This window comes from Meleagris gallopavo, chromosome 1 (genome assembly GCF_905368555.1).
Source record: "Meleagris gallopavo chromosome 1, MGAL_WU_HG_1.1, whole genome shotgun sequence".
Taxonomy (NCBI): domain Eukaryota; kingdom Metazoa; phylum Chordata; class Aves; order Galliformes; family Phasianidae; genus Meleagris; species Meleagris gallopavo.
The window spans coordinates 65303387-65318933 of NC_139404.1; the positions used below are offsets into that span (position 1 = coordinate 65303387).

Consider the following 15547-nt stretch of genomic DNA (forward strand, 5'->3'; position numbering starts at 1 on the left):
TTATCCCTGAATGCAGGTCCAAGACATTTGGCAGGCCTTTGTTAAAATGGTATAATCCTAATAACTTCATAAATAGATAGACCTGCTTAAAAGTGCTCAATTTCAGATAACATTGTTACTTACAATGTAGCTGTTTCTCTTTGCTTATTGTTTATAGTGGGAACTCGCATCTCAGATATGGACTCTTTTAATACCTGGTATTAGCTCCATAGGAAAGTGAAGAGGTGTGAAAAGGATATGGACTGAGGGAGGGAGCATTTAGAAGTCAGAAGAGGGACTAGTAAAGCTGCAGAAATAATGAGTGAATTTACCTTGTGTCATGTTTTCTTATTCATGTGAACCTATTGGTGATTTGATCTTTTTCTGCCATACTCTTTGGTATTTACTGTCCTTTTGGAAGTTATTTCCAATTGAAGTATTTAGTTATTTTTAAAAAATCCTACATTTTCTTGTGGAAATTTCCCAGATGTTCCTAAGGAATAATTTCCATGAATGCGTGATGTTTGTGTCTGGTGTTAAAGGTGGTGATAGGATTTCTAAAAGCATAGATTTTGCCTGACTCAGGTTGGCTCTGGATAGAACTAGCTAAAAGCAAATTGCGGTCATTGCCTGGGCTGTGTGACCCTCATCTGGTGCTGTGCCACTGCTTTTTCGAGTGTCCTGGTCACCTGGGAAGCAAATTGGATCAGCAACTTGGCTTTCTTAGCCACTTTAGCAATTTCTCAGCCTTCTAGCATTATGATGGCCATATGGTTTGTAATATAAGCAAGATCTTTTAAGAACTGTGTGAGGAAGGAGAAAGCTGCTGCTTCCTTTGCTGGTTTTTACTATGACCTGCAGTCCGACCCATAGGTTTTACTTCTAGATCATAAACATAATCGTCTCGTTTTTCCCCTGTAAAAATGTCAGTCATTTTGGGAACAGGTGATGAGCAGAAGGTGATGACAATCTGGAGCGCATTTACTGAACGCTGTATGGGAAACAGTATATGCACTGATAAAGTTAGCAGAAGAGTTTTACTTTAACGTGGTAGTCAAACTCCTCTTGTGAAGCCAGCAACTCAACTCTCAGCTTTTCAACTTGGGTACAGAGTATATACAAGGGCTGCTCCAAAAGTAATGCCTCCTACTTTATTCTGTTGGCCCACGACACCAGAGGCGGTGGTATGGCAGTAGAAGTTGAACCTTCCCACCAATATCCCATTACGTTTTGTTGCCATGTGACAGATGGTAGCAGAGGGGCAGTCTGACAGAATGACGTCTGATGTGGAAGTGCATGTGAAGCAAAGGGATGTCATTATACCCCTCCATGTGGAAAAAAAATGGCACCCACTGACATTCATCAACACTTGCTGAATGCTGATGGAGACCAAACAGTGGATGTGTGCACAAGTAGGTGGTGGGTGATGGCTTTCAGCGGTGGTGACAGCAATGTGAAAGACAAGACACATTGTGGACACCTCTGCACAACAGTCACAACATGAAATTAAGAGTATCTTGATCAGTTCATCCATGCAAACCAGCTAATGGTGGTGTCTATGTTGCAAAAGAGTGTTCTGTAGCTGAGAATTTGCTCTATCAAATAGTGTTATTGTGCTCTTTGTGTCTCTTGTAGCTTCCACGGAAATAAATGCGAGGCATTATTTTCAGAGTTACCTACGTACAAGTCTTCAGTACCACAGAGGGCATCCTTTCTCTTTGTTTCACTCTCAGAGTGAACTGCAGTGAAGAATTTGGTAGATAGCTTACAGTGCTTTTAGACATCTTATCAAATATAAGTGTCTTAAAATATAGAACATAACTATGCAATAATTGACTAATGATTTTGTGTCTCTCCTTTTTTGTTTGCCAAAATTGAGACAACTGTTTAGTGCTGATTTTGTAAAAAGCCAAGCCAGTGTTGAAATGAGTAACCAAAATGTTATACTCAAAATTAATAGAAAATGTGTTTCTTGGTGCAGTGCAATGCAGAATGTGAATAATTCATGTTAACTTCAGGGTGGTGTTCCATGTTTTCTGCAACAGAAGAGCTTGGGATCTGTCATGCCAAACATTAGCTGTAAAATGCTAAATTCAGTGGGCTAGTAGAGAACTGCCAGTAAGAGCGTATCTGTGATCTCTGTCTTTATACATATGCTTCTCTGCAGACACGTAGGTGGGGAAGCCTAGAAGACAGAATTCAGGTAGGATGTATGAAGTGTTAGTCTGTTGGACTAAGTCAAACATTAATAGAAAATACAGATTGCTTCTCTCTGTATAGGCAAAAGGTGGTGTTCAGAAGAACAGGCGATGTGCAGCTCAGTTTAGGTTCTGGTATTTTTTTATTATTATTATTATTTTATTTTTTTCCTTAATATAATCTAACTTGGCTCGGGAAGCAAAGCGCAAAATGAGATCATTAGAAACAAAATAAGTCCTAACAAAGGGCTGTTTAAAGTCACTGTTTGTTTTCAGACCCAGTTGACTGCTGCTAAGAACCATTTCGTGCTCAATATGCCAAATCGTATGGACATGCTCCACCTCACAGCAGCCCCACACATGGTTCAAGAGGCTGCTGGGCTTTTGAAATGCAGCCCTTTAACTGTGAAGTGGAAAATCAAAATGGGGTAATTAGAATCATAAATGCTAGATTTTTGAGGAGGAACAGTATTACTTCAGCCTGCCTTTTCAGCTTTTATGTACAATAGTCTTCAGTTCCCTTGTTCATAACCTCTTCTTTTCCATTGAATATTTCTCATTTTTCTTTCTTTTCTTCTATTGACTATGTCTGCAGGATTTCTTACTTTTCATTCCACTCCTTATTGCAGATGCCCCAGCTTAGCACAGAGGCCCATTATGCCATCCGTGCACATACCCTGATTTTCATGAACAGTGTTGCTGTAATTAATCCCAGAAGTCTCTTGCATTTTAATACCTCACTGGACCCCTCTGTTTTGAAGCCCAAGCAGGAAGTGTTCGGGTTCAGACTGTCTTGTAAGATTTTCAGTGGTTCTTGGTTTGGGTGAAAACTTTTTCTGATGAGATAAGGATTCTATCAGTCTTCCTGAAAGGTGAATGTTACCAGACAATCTCAAAAAATTTGGACAATGGGCTTGAGTTTAAAGCCAAGATTTTTGTGTGATTTTTATTACGTGGGCTCTACACATCTCCCCTGTGTGTCCTTTTATATATATATGGATTACTGTTACGTGTGTGTTTTTCTGATCTGACTATGGATAGGAAGTCTCAGATATCTTGACAAGTCTTCATTCACTCAGTAGAGCCCCGAATTTGTGTTGTCAAAAAGCTTAGATTATTAATGTCCAAATGTTTAATTGCTTAATTATCCCAGATCTGTGAACCTGAAAAGATTCTTTCAATGTGATTATAACACTCCACCGTTCACACAAGTGAAGTTTTATAAACACAGACATTTTGACTTGACAGCAAGCTATTTTATCTTATTTAGTTACATTGTTTTATTTCCTAATTTTATTTTGATATTTTATTTTTTAAATTAAATATATGCGGAGGGTTATGCCTTTAAAGCTAAGTTGACAATAGCTTGTGTCTTACAGTCTCTTGCAAATGCAAAACCAGATGGGTATTTTTTTAAAAAGGAATTGCACTTCATTATGCAGTCTTCTTAGGTGAATTTTCATGTTTAAGAAGCCAGAATACAGGAGAGTGCTATATTAGTGTATTATTCTCACAACAAACAAGCCACTGTTCTGTTGCTACCTGCCTGGCCATTGTTCCCAATTGTGTATGCTTTGCAGTGGTATTTGGATGGTTTCCTGCTCTCTGCCAGCACAAAAAAGGCATTTCTGTTACAATGGCCCCTAACCACACAATGACGGCATTAAGGATTTATTTGGAGGTTTCATTATTTTCTCCTCTTTTGTTCCTTCCAGGATGTCTTCCAAGCGACCAGCCTCTCCGTATGGGGAAGCAGATGGAGAGGTAGCCATGGTGACAAGCAGACAGAAAGTGGGAGAAGAGGAGAGTGACGGGCTCCCAGCCTTTCACCTTCCCTTGCATGTGAGTTTTCCCAACAAGCCTCACTCTGAGGAATTTCAGCCAGTTTCTCTGCTGACGCAAGAGAACTGTGGCCATAGGACTCCCACTTCTCAGCACAACACAATGGTAGGTTTGCTAATGGTCTATTGTGCTTACATCCATTCTTTGAATTCTGCCTCTACAGTAGTTTGGCATCCAGCTCTGAACTTTATGGAGTATACAATGCATAGTTACACATACAGAACATGCTACAATAATGTGAAAGCTCTGACCTAGCTGGACTGTCTTACCCTCTGCTACAAATGCTAAATCACTCTGCTTTTCCTCACCTTTGCCTGCTGGCATTTAGAGTGCTAAAATTTTTTAGCTACATCAATGTGAATTTGAAGTGTGTGTGTTCAGCAAACAGTAAATGGTTTTGGAACACTGTAAGTGAGAGTCATGTTTGGCATGGTGTCTGAAATATCACCCCAGTGCCAAGTTTATGCAATAGTAAGGCGCAAAAGTCTGTATAAAGGGTAAGAATAAAAAGAAACTTTGGATTTTGTTGTTTTTAAAAAATTAAGTCTGATAGGTATTTTACAAGCGACACACACAAGAAAATTGTTAATGTTTACAGAAGTAAATCAGCCTACCCCTGTTTCATGTGTGAGTTACCAGCATTTTTGTGCACCTTACAAATGACACTGTGGACTTAAGTCACTACATTTAGCAGTCTGCTGGAAGTCTAGAGCTGGCTTTATCTAAAAGCAAACAAGAAGGATGAGAAAGCAATACCATATTCCCCATTGGTAGGGCAGCATCACTACTGCAAGGTGTTGTGTTTGACCCCTAATGTAGCGTACTGTGATAGATTTTAATAAGGTTGAAAAGTGTAGGGAAAGGAATTGAAACTCCAGGACTTAGGCGCCTTAACGGAGATAACCTGTATGAACATACTTACGCAGCTCTTGCCTGTTTCCAGATTGACTGCAACTTTTCTGTTAGTCCCCTACTTCAACAAGGGCACTGACAATTTCACTTTAAGTGAAGGTAATGAATGGACCTGCATATTTGAAGGCTTTTAACAAGGCATCACCAAATAGGTGATGGTGTGTTCTCATAAAAGCCTGCAACAGCTCCATAGTGGTATTTAAGCCCTTACAGCTCATTATGCATCTGTAACAGGCCCTATGTAAAAAGCCTTAGAGATTTTCTCTCATAGGACCAAGCCAGTGGATATTCAATGAAGCGGCTCTTCTAGACAAAATAATTCACTCATCTCAATCCATTTTTCTTCCTCTTTGGTACAGTGCTTAAGTTCAAACAGTGGCTTAGAATAGATTTTTTTCTTATTTTTTGGTGTTATTGTAACTTCATATGAATAAAGAACACTGTTCAGAAAATTACTCATGGACAGATGTCATTATCTTTCTCTACCTTGCTTGCTTCTGATCCTCTATCATGTGTTTTATGGAAATGTAATTTGTAAATACACAATTCAAGCCACTGAGGTGTTGGAATATGTAATTGGTGTATGAGCTTTGCTGTATTTTGGCCTGTTTTAAGAGAGTGTTTTAGAGGCTGTTCCTGTAAGCACTTAAGTCAATAGAAGAACTTGTCATGACTACAGGAGGATAGAATCAGATCCTAATGAAATAAAACTTCATTGTCTGCTAAGGAGGCGTATTCTAGCTACACCTCAGCGAAACTACTGAGTTAACTACTCTTTAACCGATTTTAACCAGCTTTTCTGTTCATTTATAGTTTTTACGACCAAGAAGTTTAGCTGATCATCTAGTGTGAAGACTGTATTTAATGTCATATTAAAACAGTGTATTGTGTCTCTTCGTAATACAAAGTACTGTATTATTGCATGTTTTAGACAGTTTTACTATGGTGGTGTAATATTGTAAGCTCATGTGAAGCATTTTTTGGCATTGTAAGGACTGCTTTTGTCTTCATACATGCTTAAGAAAGTTGTTTGTACAAATGTGACGTTTTGGTAGTATTTCTTTTTTTAAAAAGAAGTGTCTTGTGAAAATCATCATCCAGATAGGCCAGAAAAGATGTAGCCTGTGTATCTCCAGAAAGAAGGATGTGATAAGCATAAATGAGTAAAATATATACAATCCTTCCCTTGACCATTGTGGTACGTATATCTTGTGAGAAGGAAGTGATTAAAACTAGTCCTTGGATAACTTGTAGATGACTTCACGTGTGATTAGCAGTTAAAAAAGTCTCTCACCTTCATAGCAAGACAAAGGTTGTTTTTATGCTGTTTAATCTGACATTCTGGTCTCTTCTACTGTCTCTAGGAAGCAAATCCACATGTGCACACACCACCACATAGTGCAGTCCAATACAGTTTTATTGACAAAGCTCCAGCAGTGTGCTTCACACTTCTTAATAGCTTGTCAGCTGTACCGCTACACCTACTGACTGAGTCTGCAAGTGACTATGGAGTTCTCATTTTGCAGCCACATGCCGCCCTTAGCAGGGTACACCCTTGCAGATTTCCCCAAAGACCCCAGCAGACATACAGCCTGCCTGCAGTCATGCACAGTATCATTCTGCTGCACCCCTCTTGGCCATACTGCTTTGGGCATGGTTGTTGGCTACAACTCTTCTCATGAGGGGTTCCTAGACAGACATGGTGTAGATCCACAGAGGACTTTCATTACTAGCTGCCCCATACAACACCCATTTGGCTTAGGGAAACAATTTCAGTTGATGAAATACACAGACAAGGGGTCTGCAGATTACACAATTACAAAGTGTTGTCTCATCAGTAGGCTGCATAGCTGTATTCCTCTTGTCACCACAGCCAGCCCTGTCTTCTCACATTTTGCCTCAGCAATGTGTCTTGAAGAGACAGTTAGAAAAACAATTTCAACCTTGAGAATCAATTTCTTGGCCTCACTTTTCTAGCTGTCAATTGACCCTCTGTTTCATAGGTTATTTCCAGCTGTGCTTCCTTTCACAAGTCCTGCCAGCTGGGACGTCCTAAGATCCTCAAGGTAAACAGTTGATTGCAATAGAGTGATAACTCAAGAGTTTGCCCAACTTAGACTTTCCAAAATTTACTTTGTAATTTACCAAGTCATAACAACTCCTGTCTTTGTCTGCTGGCATAGAGATACAGCTCTGAATGCTAGCTGGGTTTTCATAAAAACAGGCCAAAAATTTCAAGAAAGAAATCTTCCAACCTCGCCAAATCAGCAAAAAGCTGCAAAGCTGCATCCTCCATCTTTCTATAGATGGAAGATGCTGGAACTACAGCTAGAGAAAGACTGTACAAAAGTCTCAGCCTGAAACACAGAACATCCCATCTGAACATCAGAAAACCCCTTTTTTTTTCACAGTAAGGGTAACTGAGCACTGGTGAAGGTTGCCCCAAGGAGGCTGCAGGTTCTCCATCTACTCAAAAGCTGCCCACATATGATCCTAGGCAGCTGGCTCTGTGTGGCCCTTCTGGAAGTTGGACCAGATGAGTGTCAGGGATCCCTTCTAACCTCAGCATTTCTGTGGTTCCATGAAAGGCAATTATATCCCAAACTTGCTTCCTCTTAATAGAAGAAGTGAAATATTTCTTTTAGGTAGGAAAGCTCTTCCACTAGTAAGAAAAGAAACAGTGAGTTTCAGACTTAAACCGAAGGCTTGGAAGAAAATATGAGACAAATCATTTGCCCTAGGGTGTGCATTATCTGGCTGCCCTTGGAATGCTTATAGCAGGCCATAAGCTTAGCAGGGAGACACTTGAGGATTACAGTATCTGTCAATACCTTTTTTTATTAAGCCTATTGAAGCTACAGTGTTTGGATAGTCCAGATAGTTGTTAACTCACTGAAGTTCTGAGTTAATTCTATTTCTATTTGTTTGACTTATTGTATTGCTTAATGCTTTGTGCTTTTGCCACCTCTCAAGGCAGCTGATGTCACCAGCAGTTTGTGTGCTAATTGCTCAACATAAAAGATACCAATGCTAAAAGCACTGATTAAAGTACATTGCAGACACTGTATACCGTGGTCAACTTTGGCTGTTCTTCATAACTGTAGAATATCTTCATAACTGTAGAATATCATTCAAATACTGGACAAGATGAAAAAAGAAAAGTTCTGACCAAAGAACAAACTGGTAAAGTGTAATAGTGACAGTGTCCAAACCTTCCATGCTGTGTGACTGCATTTGCTCTCCTGCACTTGTCTTGCACTTTCAGTGGGATTTAAAATTCATTTCCAGCTGTGCTTTAAACTAGTATGAATTATTTTAGTGCACTGTTAAAGGGCTTTATTGCTTCATACGAGCAAATGCTGCATTTCTGTGGTGGATGAAGTTACTCCTCTGTAACTTGGGAATAATATTAAGAAATTTTGGCTGTATTAATAATAACAGTTCTGCTGCTCAAAGAGCTTACCGACACATTGTCTCATGCTTTCCCTCCAGTTGTCCAAAACAAAAGATTGCTTAAAGCTGCATTTGAGTTTTGTCGTTGCATATGTCCTGGCTTGCACTTCACCTGCTGGTCTGGGGTCATCAGTTTGTGAATAGCATTGGACCAGAACAACATGTGACTGGAGCGCTTAGCTGCTGTTCAGAAGTTGTGAAGGGAATGGAAATCTGAATATATGTAACTTTTAAAAAAAGTCAAATAGAACTCTAATTATACTAAGCTAAAGAATGCCTATTAAAAAAACCAACACAGTGGTTTTAGAGAAATTTTAATTTCCAGTGTACCTTTGTGCATCAAGCTTAGGATAAGTTATTGTGATGCTACAATGCACAGTGTTGTGAACACCAGCGCCGTTATTGTGCCAGCTCTAATAATGAGAATTTCATTGTTTGGGGAGAGCAGTCTCCTACACTCTAGACAAAAGTGTAATTACTTTTGAACGATGTGGAATGTGCTCAGTTTAATAGCATGGAGAATAGATTCACAAAGATTCAGATAAAGCTAGCTTGGAAGCCATATGTGCAGTGTGGCAGTATGAAATTGTTAGCAGGCACCATCATTACAACACACACACACACGCACACAATTTCACAGTTTAAACTATAAACTGTTGTTTTTGTTATAGATAGACAGGCTTATCTGAACATGACTAGTTTAATTAAAGCAAAAATGGTGGTAAGTTTGCATTTGTCTGTTTCCAATGTTCTTTCCTTCCTCCCTTAATGGTAAATTGATATTATAAAATGATGAAATTGCATTGTTAGAAACATTGCATTATAAATGTCATCACAAAAGTAGCACATGAAAGCAGTTTCCACAGATATAATTTCAGCCTTGTGTCAGAATTTGATCTTTTCAGTCTTTACACTTGCACCATTGCAGAGGATGACTATGCTGGTTATTAGAAAAGAGAACAAATAAGGAAAATCAGCCTGAACCCATCAAACAGCCATTGAAGCTGCCTATTGCATTATTTAGTGCCCAGAAAACAGGGCACTATCCTTGAGAAGCAGTTGTGATAGAACAAGAAAAAGCTCTGGCTATTATCAGAGTGACTATGTATCTTTCATTTAAGTTATTATAACTTAAATTTAAATTACTATAACTTATTTGTCCTTCTTACTGTAATTCTGTTCTCTCCAACATTGTCCCATTTATGTATGTAAGTAATGCTTACAGTATTTAACAAGTACTTGCAAGCACCTTGTTGTACAGATCACGTATGGGGCATGTAAACCAAATAAAATACTTTCATCCTTCAGATGATACAGAGCACAATTCAGGAGCTGTGAATACAGTGAATTTCATTTATGTATGACCCTGGAAAACCAGAATGGATATTTATTCCAGCTGAAATAAATGGGCAGAAAGGCCAACTGAAGTTTGAGATGGCCTGTTGGTGTTTTGATCAGACTCTGAAAGGTCCAAAGGTTGGTTAGGGGATAATAAATAAGTAATAAAGTAGGAAAACATTTCTTTTTCCTAAGCAGGAGAGTTAGAACAGTATTTAAAACAATAAATGAACAAATCAAGACCAGACTTATCATTTATAAATTGCCTGAAATACAGGGTGCAGATGACTGTAGTTTTTAAAGGCCATGAAGAGAAGTGGAAACAGCAGTTGTTTGTTTTTGCTGAAGATCATCTTACTGTGAAGCAGTCACATTTTTAATGGATTCATTTGAATGCAATTAAGCAGAAAATAATCAACAGAAAAGTAAACACCTTTGTTTTATAGAAGCGCTGGGAACTGTATGTATCCATTGTTTGCAAGTGATTATATGCCAAAGAATCAATTCATTGACTTCATACTGGAAAATATCTTCATTTAAGCTTCTTGCATAAATACTAGCAAAATCTAATTCAAGTGAATAGCTGAAAAACTGCATGGGAAAAAAAAAAAAAGATAGGTAAAAACATAAACCCCATGGTCCTTACGAATATTTGAACCAGATGGTCTCTCTTATGAGGAAGGGAAAAGAACTATCAAGTGCACAAGTAAAAAAAATACTTAAGCCTTAAATGAAAAAAAAACTTGGTCATCTTTCTAAGTAATCTGCCTCCGTTTTCTACAGTGGACACAGTGGCTTCACTCCTCATTAGTATCACAATTCAGACTGCTTTTAGTAGATTGCTCATCTTGGGATTACACACACACACAAAGATTTAACAGGTAGTTTCACTGAAATTGTGCGTTCTTTCTGAAAATATTGGATTGACATCAGCTCTGCCTGGCCAGCCTAGAGGTACATGCAACTTTCGTGGCTCAGAATTGTGGTACCATGCCTACAGCAGTACTTAACAGCCACTGCCCAGCATTTTGGGGCAATGATGAGAAGAAACGAGATCTTCCAGAGGAAAGTAAAAGATGCCACAGATTGAAACAAAATTTTGATACTCTCAGTTGAGGAGCTTTGACGAAGATGAAGGCTAGGGAATAGAAAAAGCCCCAGCAGGAGAGCAAGATTAGTTTATAGCAGCATTGTAGGGATTAAATATTTAGGTGTTCTTACTTCTTGATTTGGTTTTTGCTTACAACAGTCAATTACTAGTGATGATATAACCTAGGTAGCATCTATCCAAATATGGACTTCTATAGTTTCTCCAATCCAGATGCATCACTTCTTGCACTCAGATTTCTTCTGAAGTTTTGTTTTTTCTCTAGTTATAATGAATCCTTACAGTATTGCAATGAGCTGAAGACTTTCTGCTGCCAAGGAAACAGCCAGTACTTCATGGCTCTGGAAAGAGAAGGCAGCAGAAACGTAGTTCTCATGTTTCTCATTCAGCTGAGGGATTTACCTCCTTTGGCCAAGCTTCTACACTTTCAAGAGTATGGCCTTGGGCTGGCAGTATAACTGCTATCAAAATATAGACAACAACGCACCAGGCTTTCATGCCCTTATCTGACACATGTCACAAGGCACATGTGAATCTAACTTGATGATATTTTGCACAATGCATAGTTCTATTTCTGTATACCATCTTGAATAATTTTTACTTCAGTTGTTTCCTGTTAATTTTGGAACTTCCAGAGAGTAGTTGTGCTTTCTGTTCTGATCCATTCACTTTTTATGTACACCTTGCTTCCTCCTACCACCTGGTATGGCATTCTCTTTTTCTTTTCACTGCAGGTGAGAAAGCCTCCTCTTCTAATTGCAGCTTTATAAGAACACTATTACTATATCACTTTTTATCTGGCTGCAGTGGTCCTCTGAAAACTTTTTTCTCCCTTGTTCATTTCTTTCCTCTTCCTGTAGTCATTATTTGATATAGTCATTTTTATTATATAAACAATTTGAAGCCTTTTAGTAAATAGTTCGTATGAAGACATGCATAGTAAAAGAAAGTATAATGCTGTTTACTTGGACAGAACGTCAATAGACAATGGTTGTTTTTTGATACGCGGCATACTTTCCGTGGAAATACACCAAAACTGAAATGCGCTATGAAACATGGGTTTCTAGACTGTCAGGTTTGCATGGAATGTCTGTTATTATCAGCTCTGGCTCTAAGATGTGCCAGATTTTTCTGCTACGCTAAATACCATCATGTTTTATGCCCCCTTCTCTCACTGTCAGATGTTGGTGTCCATAGTTAGGATGATCCCCTCTGTAATGACATTTTGAAGTATTTATTTATTTTCTGTCCTTTTAATGGCTGAGTAAAAGCTCCATTGTGTTTTTTGCCTTGTCTGTTTAGGTACATCTTTTCACATTATACAAATTAAGTTGCATTAGGTTGTGCCAAGGTCAGCCTTCTTTCCCTAATTTTTCTTGCCATTGCTAAAACTTTTGTAGTATCGCCAGAAATACTGGTGGTTGGAGCAGTAATGAAAATGTGGCTGCATGCAATTGCTAGAATTTAGTGTCATGTCATCCAATCATGGGTTTTTTTCTTTCATGGTGCTTGGATTAAGTGGGTTTGTTAATTTTCTTTGGAGATGCATGGCTAGAGAAGGGCCTGTGGAAAAACTGACACTATGAATTTCAGCAAGGAGTGGGTCAAGTATGGGCACCTAAGATAGGTAGGGTATCTCCTGAGGCACGTACAGGAACCTACCTGTGGGAAAACTGGCAAACTATGATGTTACTGAAACAACCTTGTTCCGAGGCAATTAAATGGAGGAAAAAACCCTCTTAAGTAAAAAAGAATCTTGTATATTCTGTGTAGCAAAATAGTGGATAGCGTGGCTAGCCTCATTTGCAGATTCACTTTAATACTGTTAAGTTCTTTTTTTCTTTTTCTAGTCTATGTACGTTTGTGTAACCAGATAACACATTTTTGCCCTTTGCAAAGGAGTGGACTTAGTGAATCCTGTGAGTTTATCATCACTAGATAAAATAATAGACATAAGTGAATGGAGATTGTGCCCATTTTAACTAAAGATAATGCTTTGCCAGAGCACCGTAAGCAATGCTGTCATTATGTATGGAAATAGTTTGCTTCAGCATCCTTTTTTTGCTTTTAAATCGAGTCCACACCAAAGAAAAAAAAGAGCTATAAAGATTAACTTTTTGTAGATTGTACAGGCAAATTATATAGATTGTCCAAAACACAGACCAATAAAATCTAACATCAGACTGTTATTATCTTTATTTATATTGTGCCCAGAGCATGATTTATTTTTATAGAGACAGAAAAAAGAAACATTCCTGCCCCAGAATGCTTAGCTTATGACCCTGTTCCTGCAAAATAATCTGGTTGATTGGAACCTAATGCCGATGGTAGCAAGAGGGAGGGAAGGAGAGGTCACCGCCTGTAACTCCTTCTTCACAAAGCTTTTTGTAGGATTGGAGTTTGATGACAGAAAATAAGAAATATTACAGCAAAAGGTAAAATCCTTCTGACATCTTGAGTCTGAATTACTCTGATAGATTGTGTGTGTATCTATACACTAAGTCATATCAAAAGTGGAAGCTTACATTGCTTGTTAATATTGCTAGCCAGTAGTAATACAAAATATCTGTGCTTCAGGCCTTCTGTGTTGATTTTCAGATTGAATTTACAGTGTGAGTTTCATCTCTGAAGCCATAAGTTAAGCCTCCTTCTTTCTATGATTCTTTCCATTTTAAACTGCTTTTGTCATAATCGGGAAAGCTGCTCAGGTTTGGATCCTTCTGTGTTCAAAGACAATAACATTATCTGAGATTAGCATCTGGCTTTGTAAAATCTTCAGGCCACCAAAAAACAACCAGATACAAATACATAGCTCAGTGGATATAAGACTCATTTGGAGAGTATTATTTTCCTGCAAAATTTTCAGATCTTCCCTTCCCTTCCCTTCCCTTCCCTTCCCTTCCCTTCCCTTCCCTTCCCTTCCCTTCCCTTCCCTTCCCTTCCCTTCCCTTCCCTTCCCTTCCCTTCCCTTCCCTTCCCTTCCCTTCCCTTCCCTTCCCTTCCCTTCCCTTCCCTTCCCTTCCCTTCCCTTCCCTTCCCTTCCCTTCCCATGATATCTTACAGCAGTCTTAATAGTAAATTTCTGTTGACTATGGTTTCTTGGAGCAGTGAGTAAACATTTTTGCTTTCTTTTATGTGAAAAGGAAGTTAGCATTAAGGTGGTCACTAACAATGCAATGCTGTGTCAATCACAGCATCACTTTTTGAGCATGGGAGTTGACAATGAGGACTGATTTCACTAAATGCTTACAAAGGTTCCTAGTGGTAAGGTAGTAACTTTTGGCTTAACTTTATGGTTAATTGAAGTAAACATGGAATAGCAGAGTATGTTTCATTTTGCTCTAGGGAGCTTCTAAGTAAATCACATCCTAAGAGTGCCAATTTTTCCTTACAGGTTGCAACTGGAGCTTAGAATGATAAGCTCAGCTGTTGATACCTATAGTTGAGACATCTGTAGCTAGATAACTTCAACCAGAAAAGCCTTGAGTGAGAAGTAATTGCCTGGCAAGAGAATTTACCTCTTTGTAAATAAGTATTTGTTATACAAAGCTTACTTCTTCTGGGAATATCGAACATTCTGCATCTCAGAGCTCAAAGCCCTCCTCTCTTTCGAGTTTACATCCCGAGTCAGAGTACAATTCCATGGCATATTCTTTAATTGCATGAATTTAAAATTTACAAATACTTTTTTTATTCTTAAGTTTATATTCTCTTGACACAGATGGCAATGCAGGTAGAGAGGGAAGGAGAGATCAGTCATAGTAGTTTTAAATCTTTTTTAAACCAATTTGATAAATTCTATTGGGAAACAGTTTTCAGGATCTACAAACAGAATTGAAAACAGAGTGATTCAATCCTGCAAAGAATACTTCTGTGGTAGATGATGTACTTTTCCTGTTTGCTTGTGGCCAGTGTAAACTTAGCTTTTGGACAGAGAGTATAGCTTCAGTTTTGAAGTTGTCAACATGAGTATTGGGTAATATATTGACACAGAGCCACAGTGAATTTGCTGGTTTTCCATGCGGATAAGCTAATTTGACCAAAATCTCACTTTATCTTTATTTTGTTATGCAAAATGCTGCAAACAGTTGTTGGTTTCCATACTTGTAATTTTATAAATATTATCAAAAATTTTTTACTGTCTGAAATTAGACTGTATTTCCAGTTTCTCAGTTGTTGTTTTTTTTTTTGTTAGCAATTCACTTCTATTGTCTGTACATGATAGTACAATCAAAATTAAACTTACCCTTCAGCCATTGGTCTGTTAGCGTTTCCAAACTCAAGGGAAGTTGTGACTGCCATACATTTGAGATTGGGTTCAGCTCACTAGGGTTTAGGCACACAAACGTTAGGTGTTTAGCATCTCTTCACAGTTTGTGGAAAAAGATAACCACCCTCCTAGAACAACCTTTCCAATCTTTAAATAAGCATCTAAGACAAGAAAGATGAATTGCCCTCTGAAAGTACTTGTCTATTGGCTATAGAGGGAGCCTTGATGACTAGTTTAGACTAGATGTCTAATTTGGGGCTAAAATTAGGTGATAGTAATTCCATTCACAGTGGTGGATTTAAAGGAATAACACACAGTACTCCGTAAATATTCTTTCATGTTTTTGTAGAAGTAACTGTGTTCAAGCTCATCTTGTATTCTTTTTGTGTGTGTGTGTGTGTGTGTGAATTATCTAACAAACTTGTTTTTTAAAGAGTGCTGGTGGTG

At 38.3% G+C, this 15547-nt stretch overlaps 1 protein-coding gene across 19 annotated transcripts in view; it reads left to right on the forward strand.

Annotated features, from left to right (window-relative positions):
- The window catches only part of SOX5 (SRY-box transcription factor 5), a 639945-nt gene that overhangs the window by 380034 nt on the left and 244364 nt on the right, over positions 1-15547 (forward strand). For 14 of the 19 annotated variants that reach the window (XM_085231458.1, XM_085231481.1, XM_085231450.1 and 11 more), the window contains one exon: positions 3893-4124. In XM_085231458.1, coding sequence (XP_085087584.1) covers positions 3894-4124 — 231 coding nt within the window. In that variant the 5' untranslated portion in view covers position 3893. The remainder of the gene's footprint in view (positions 1-3892; positions 4125-15547) is intronic. The other 5 variants (XM_085231541.1, XM_085231545.1, XM_085231520.1 and 2 more) reach the window with 1 other exon arrangement.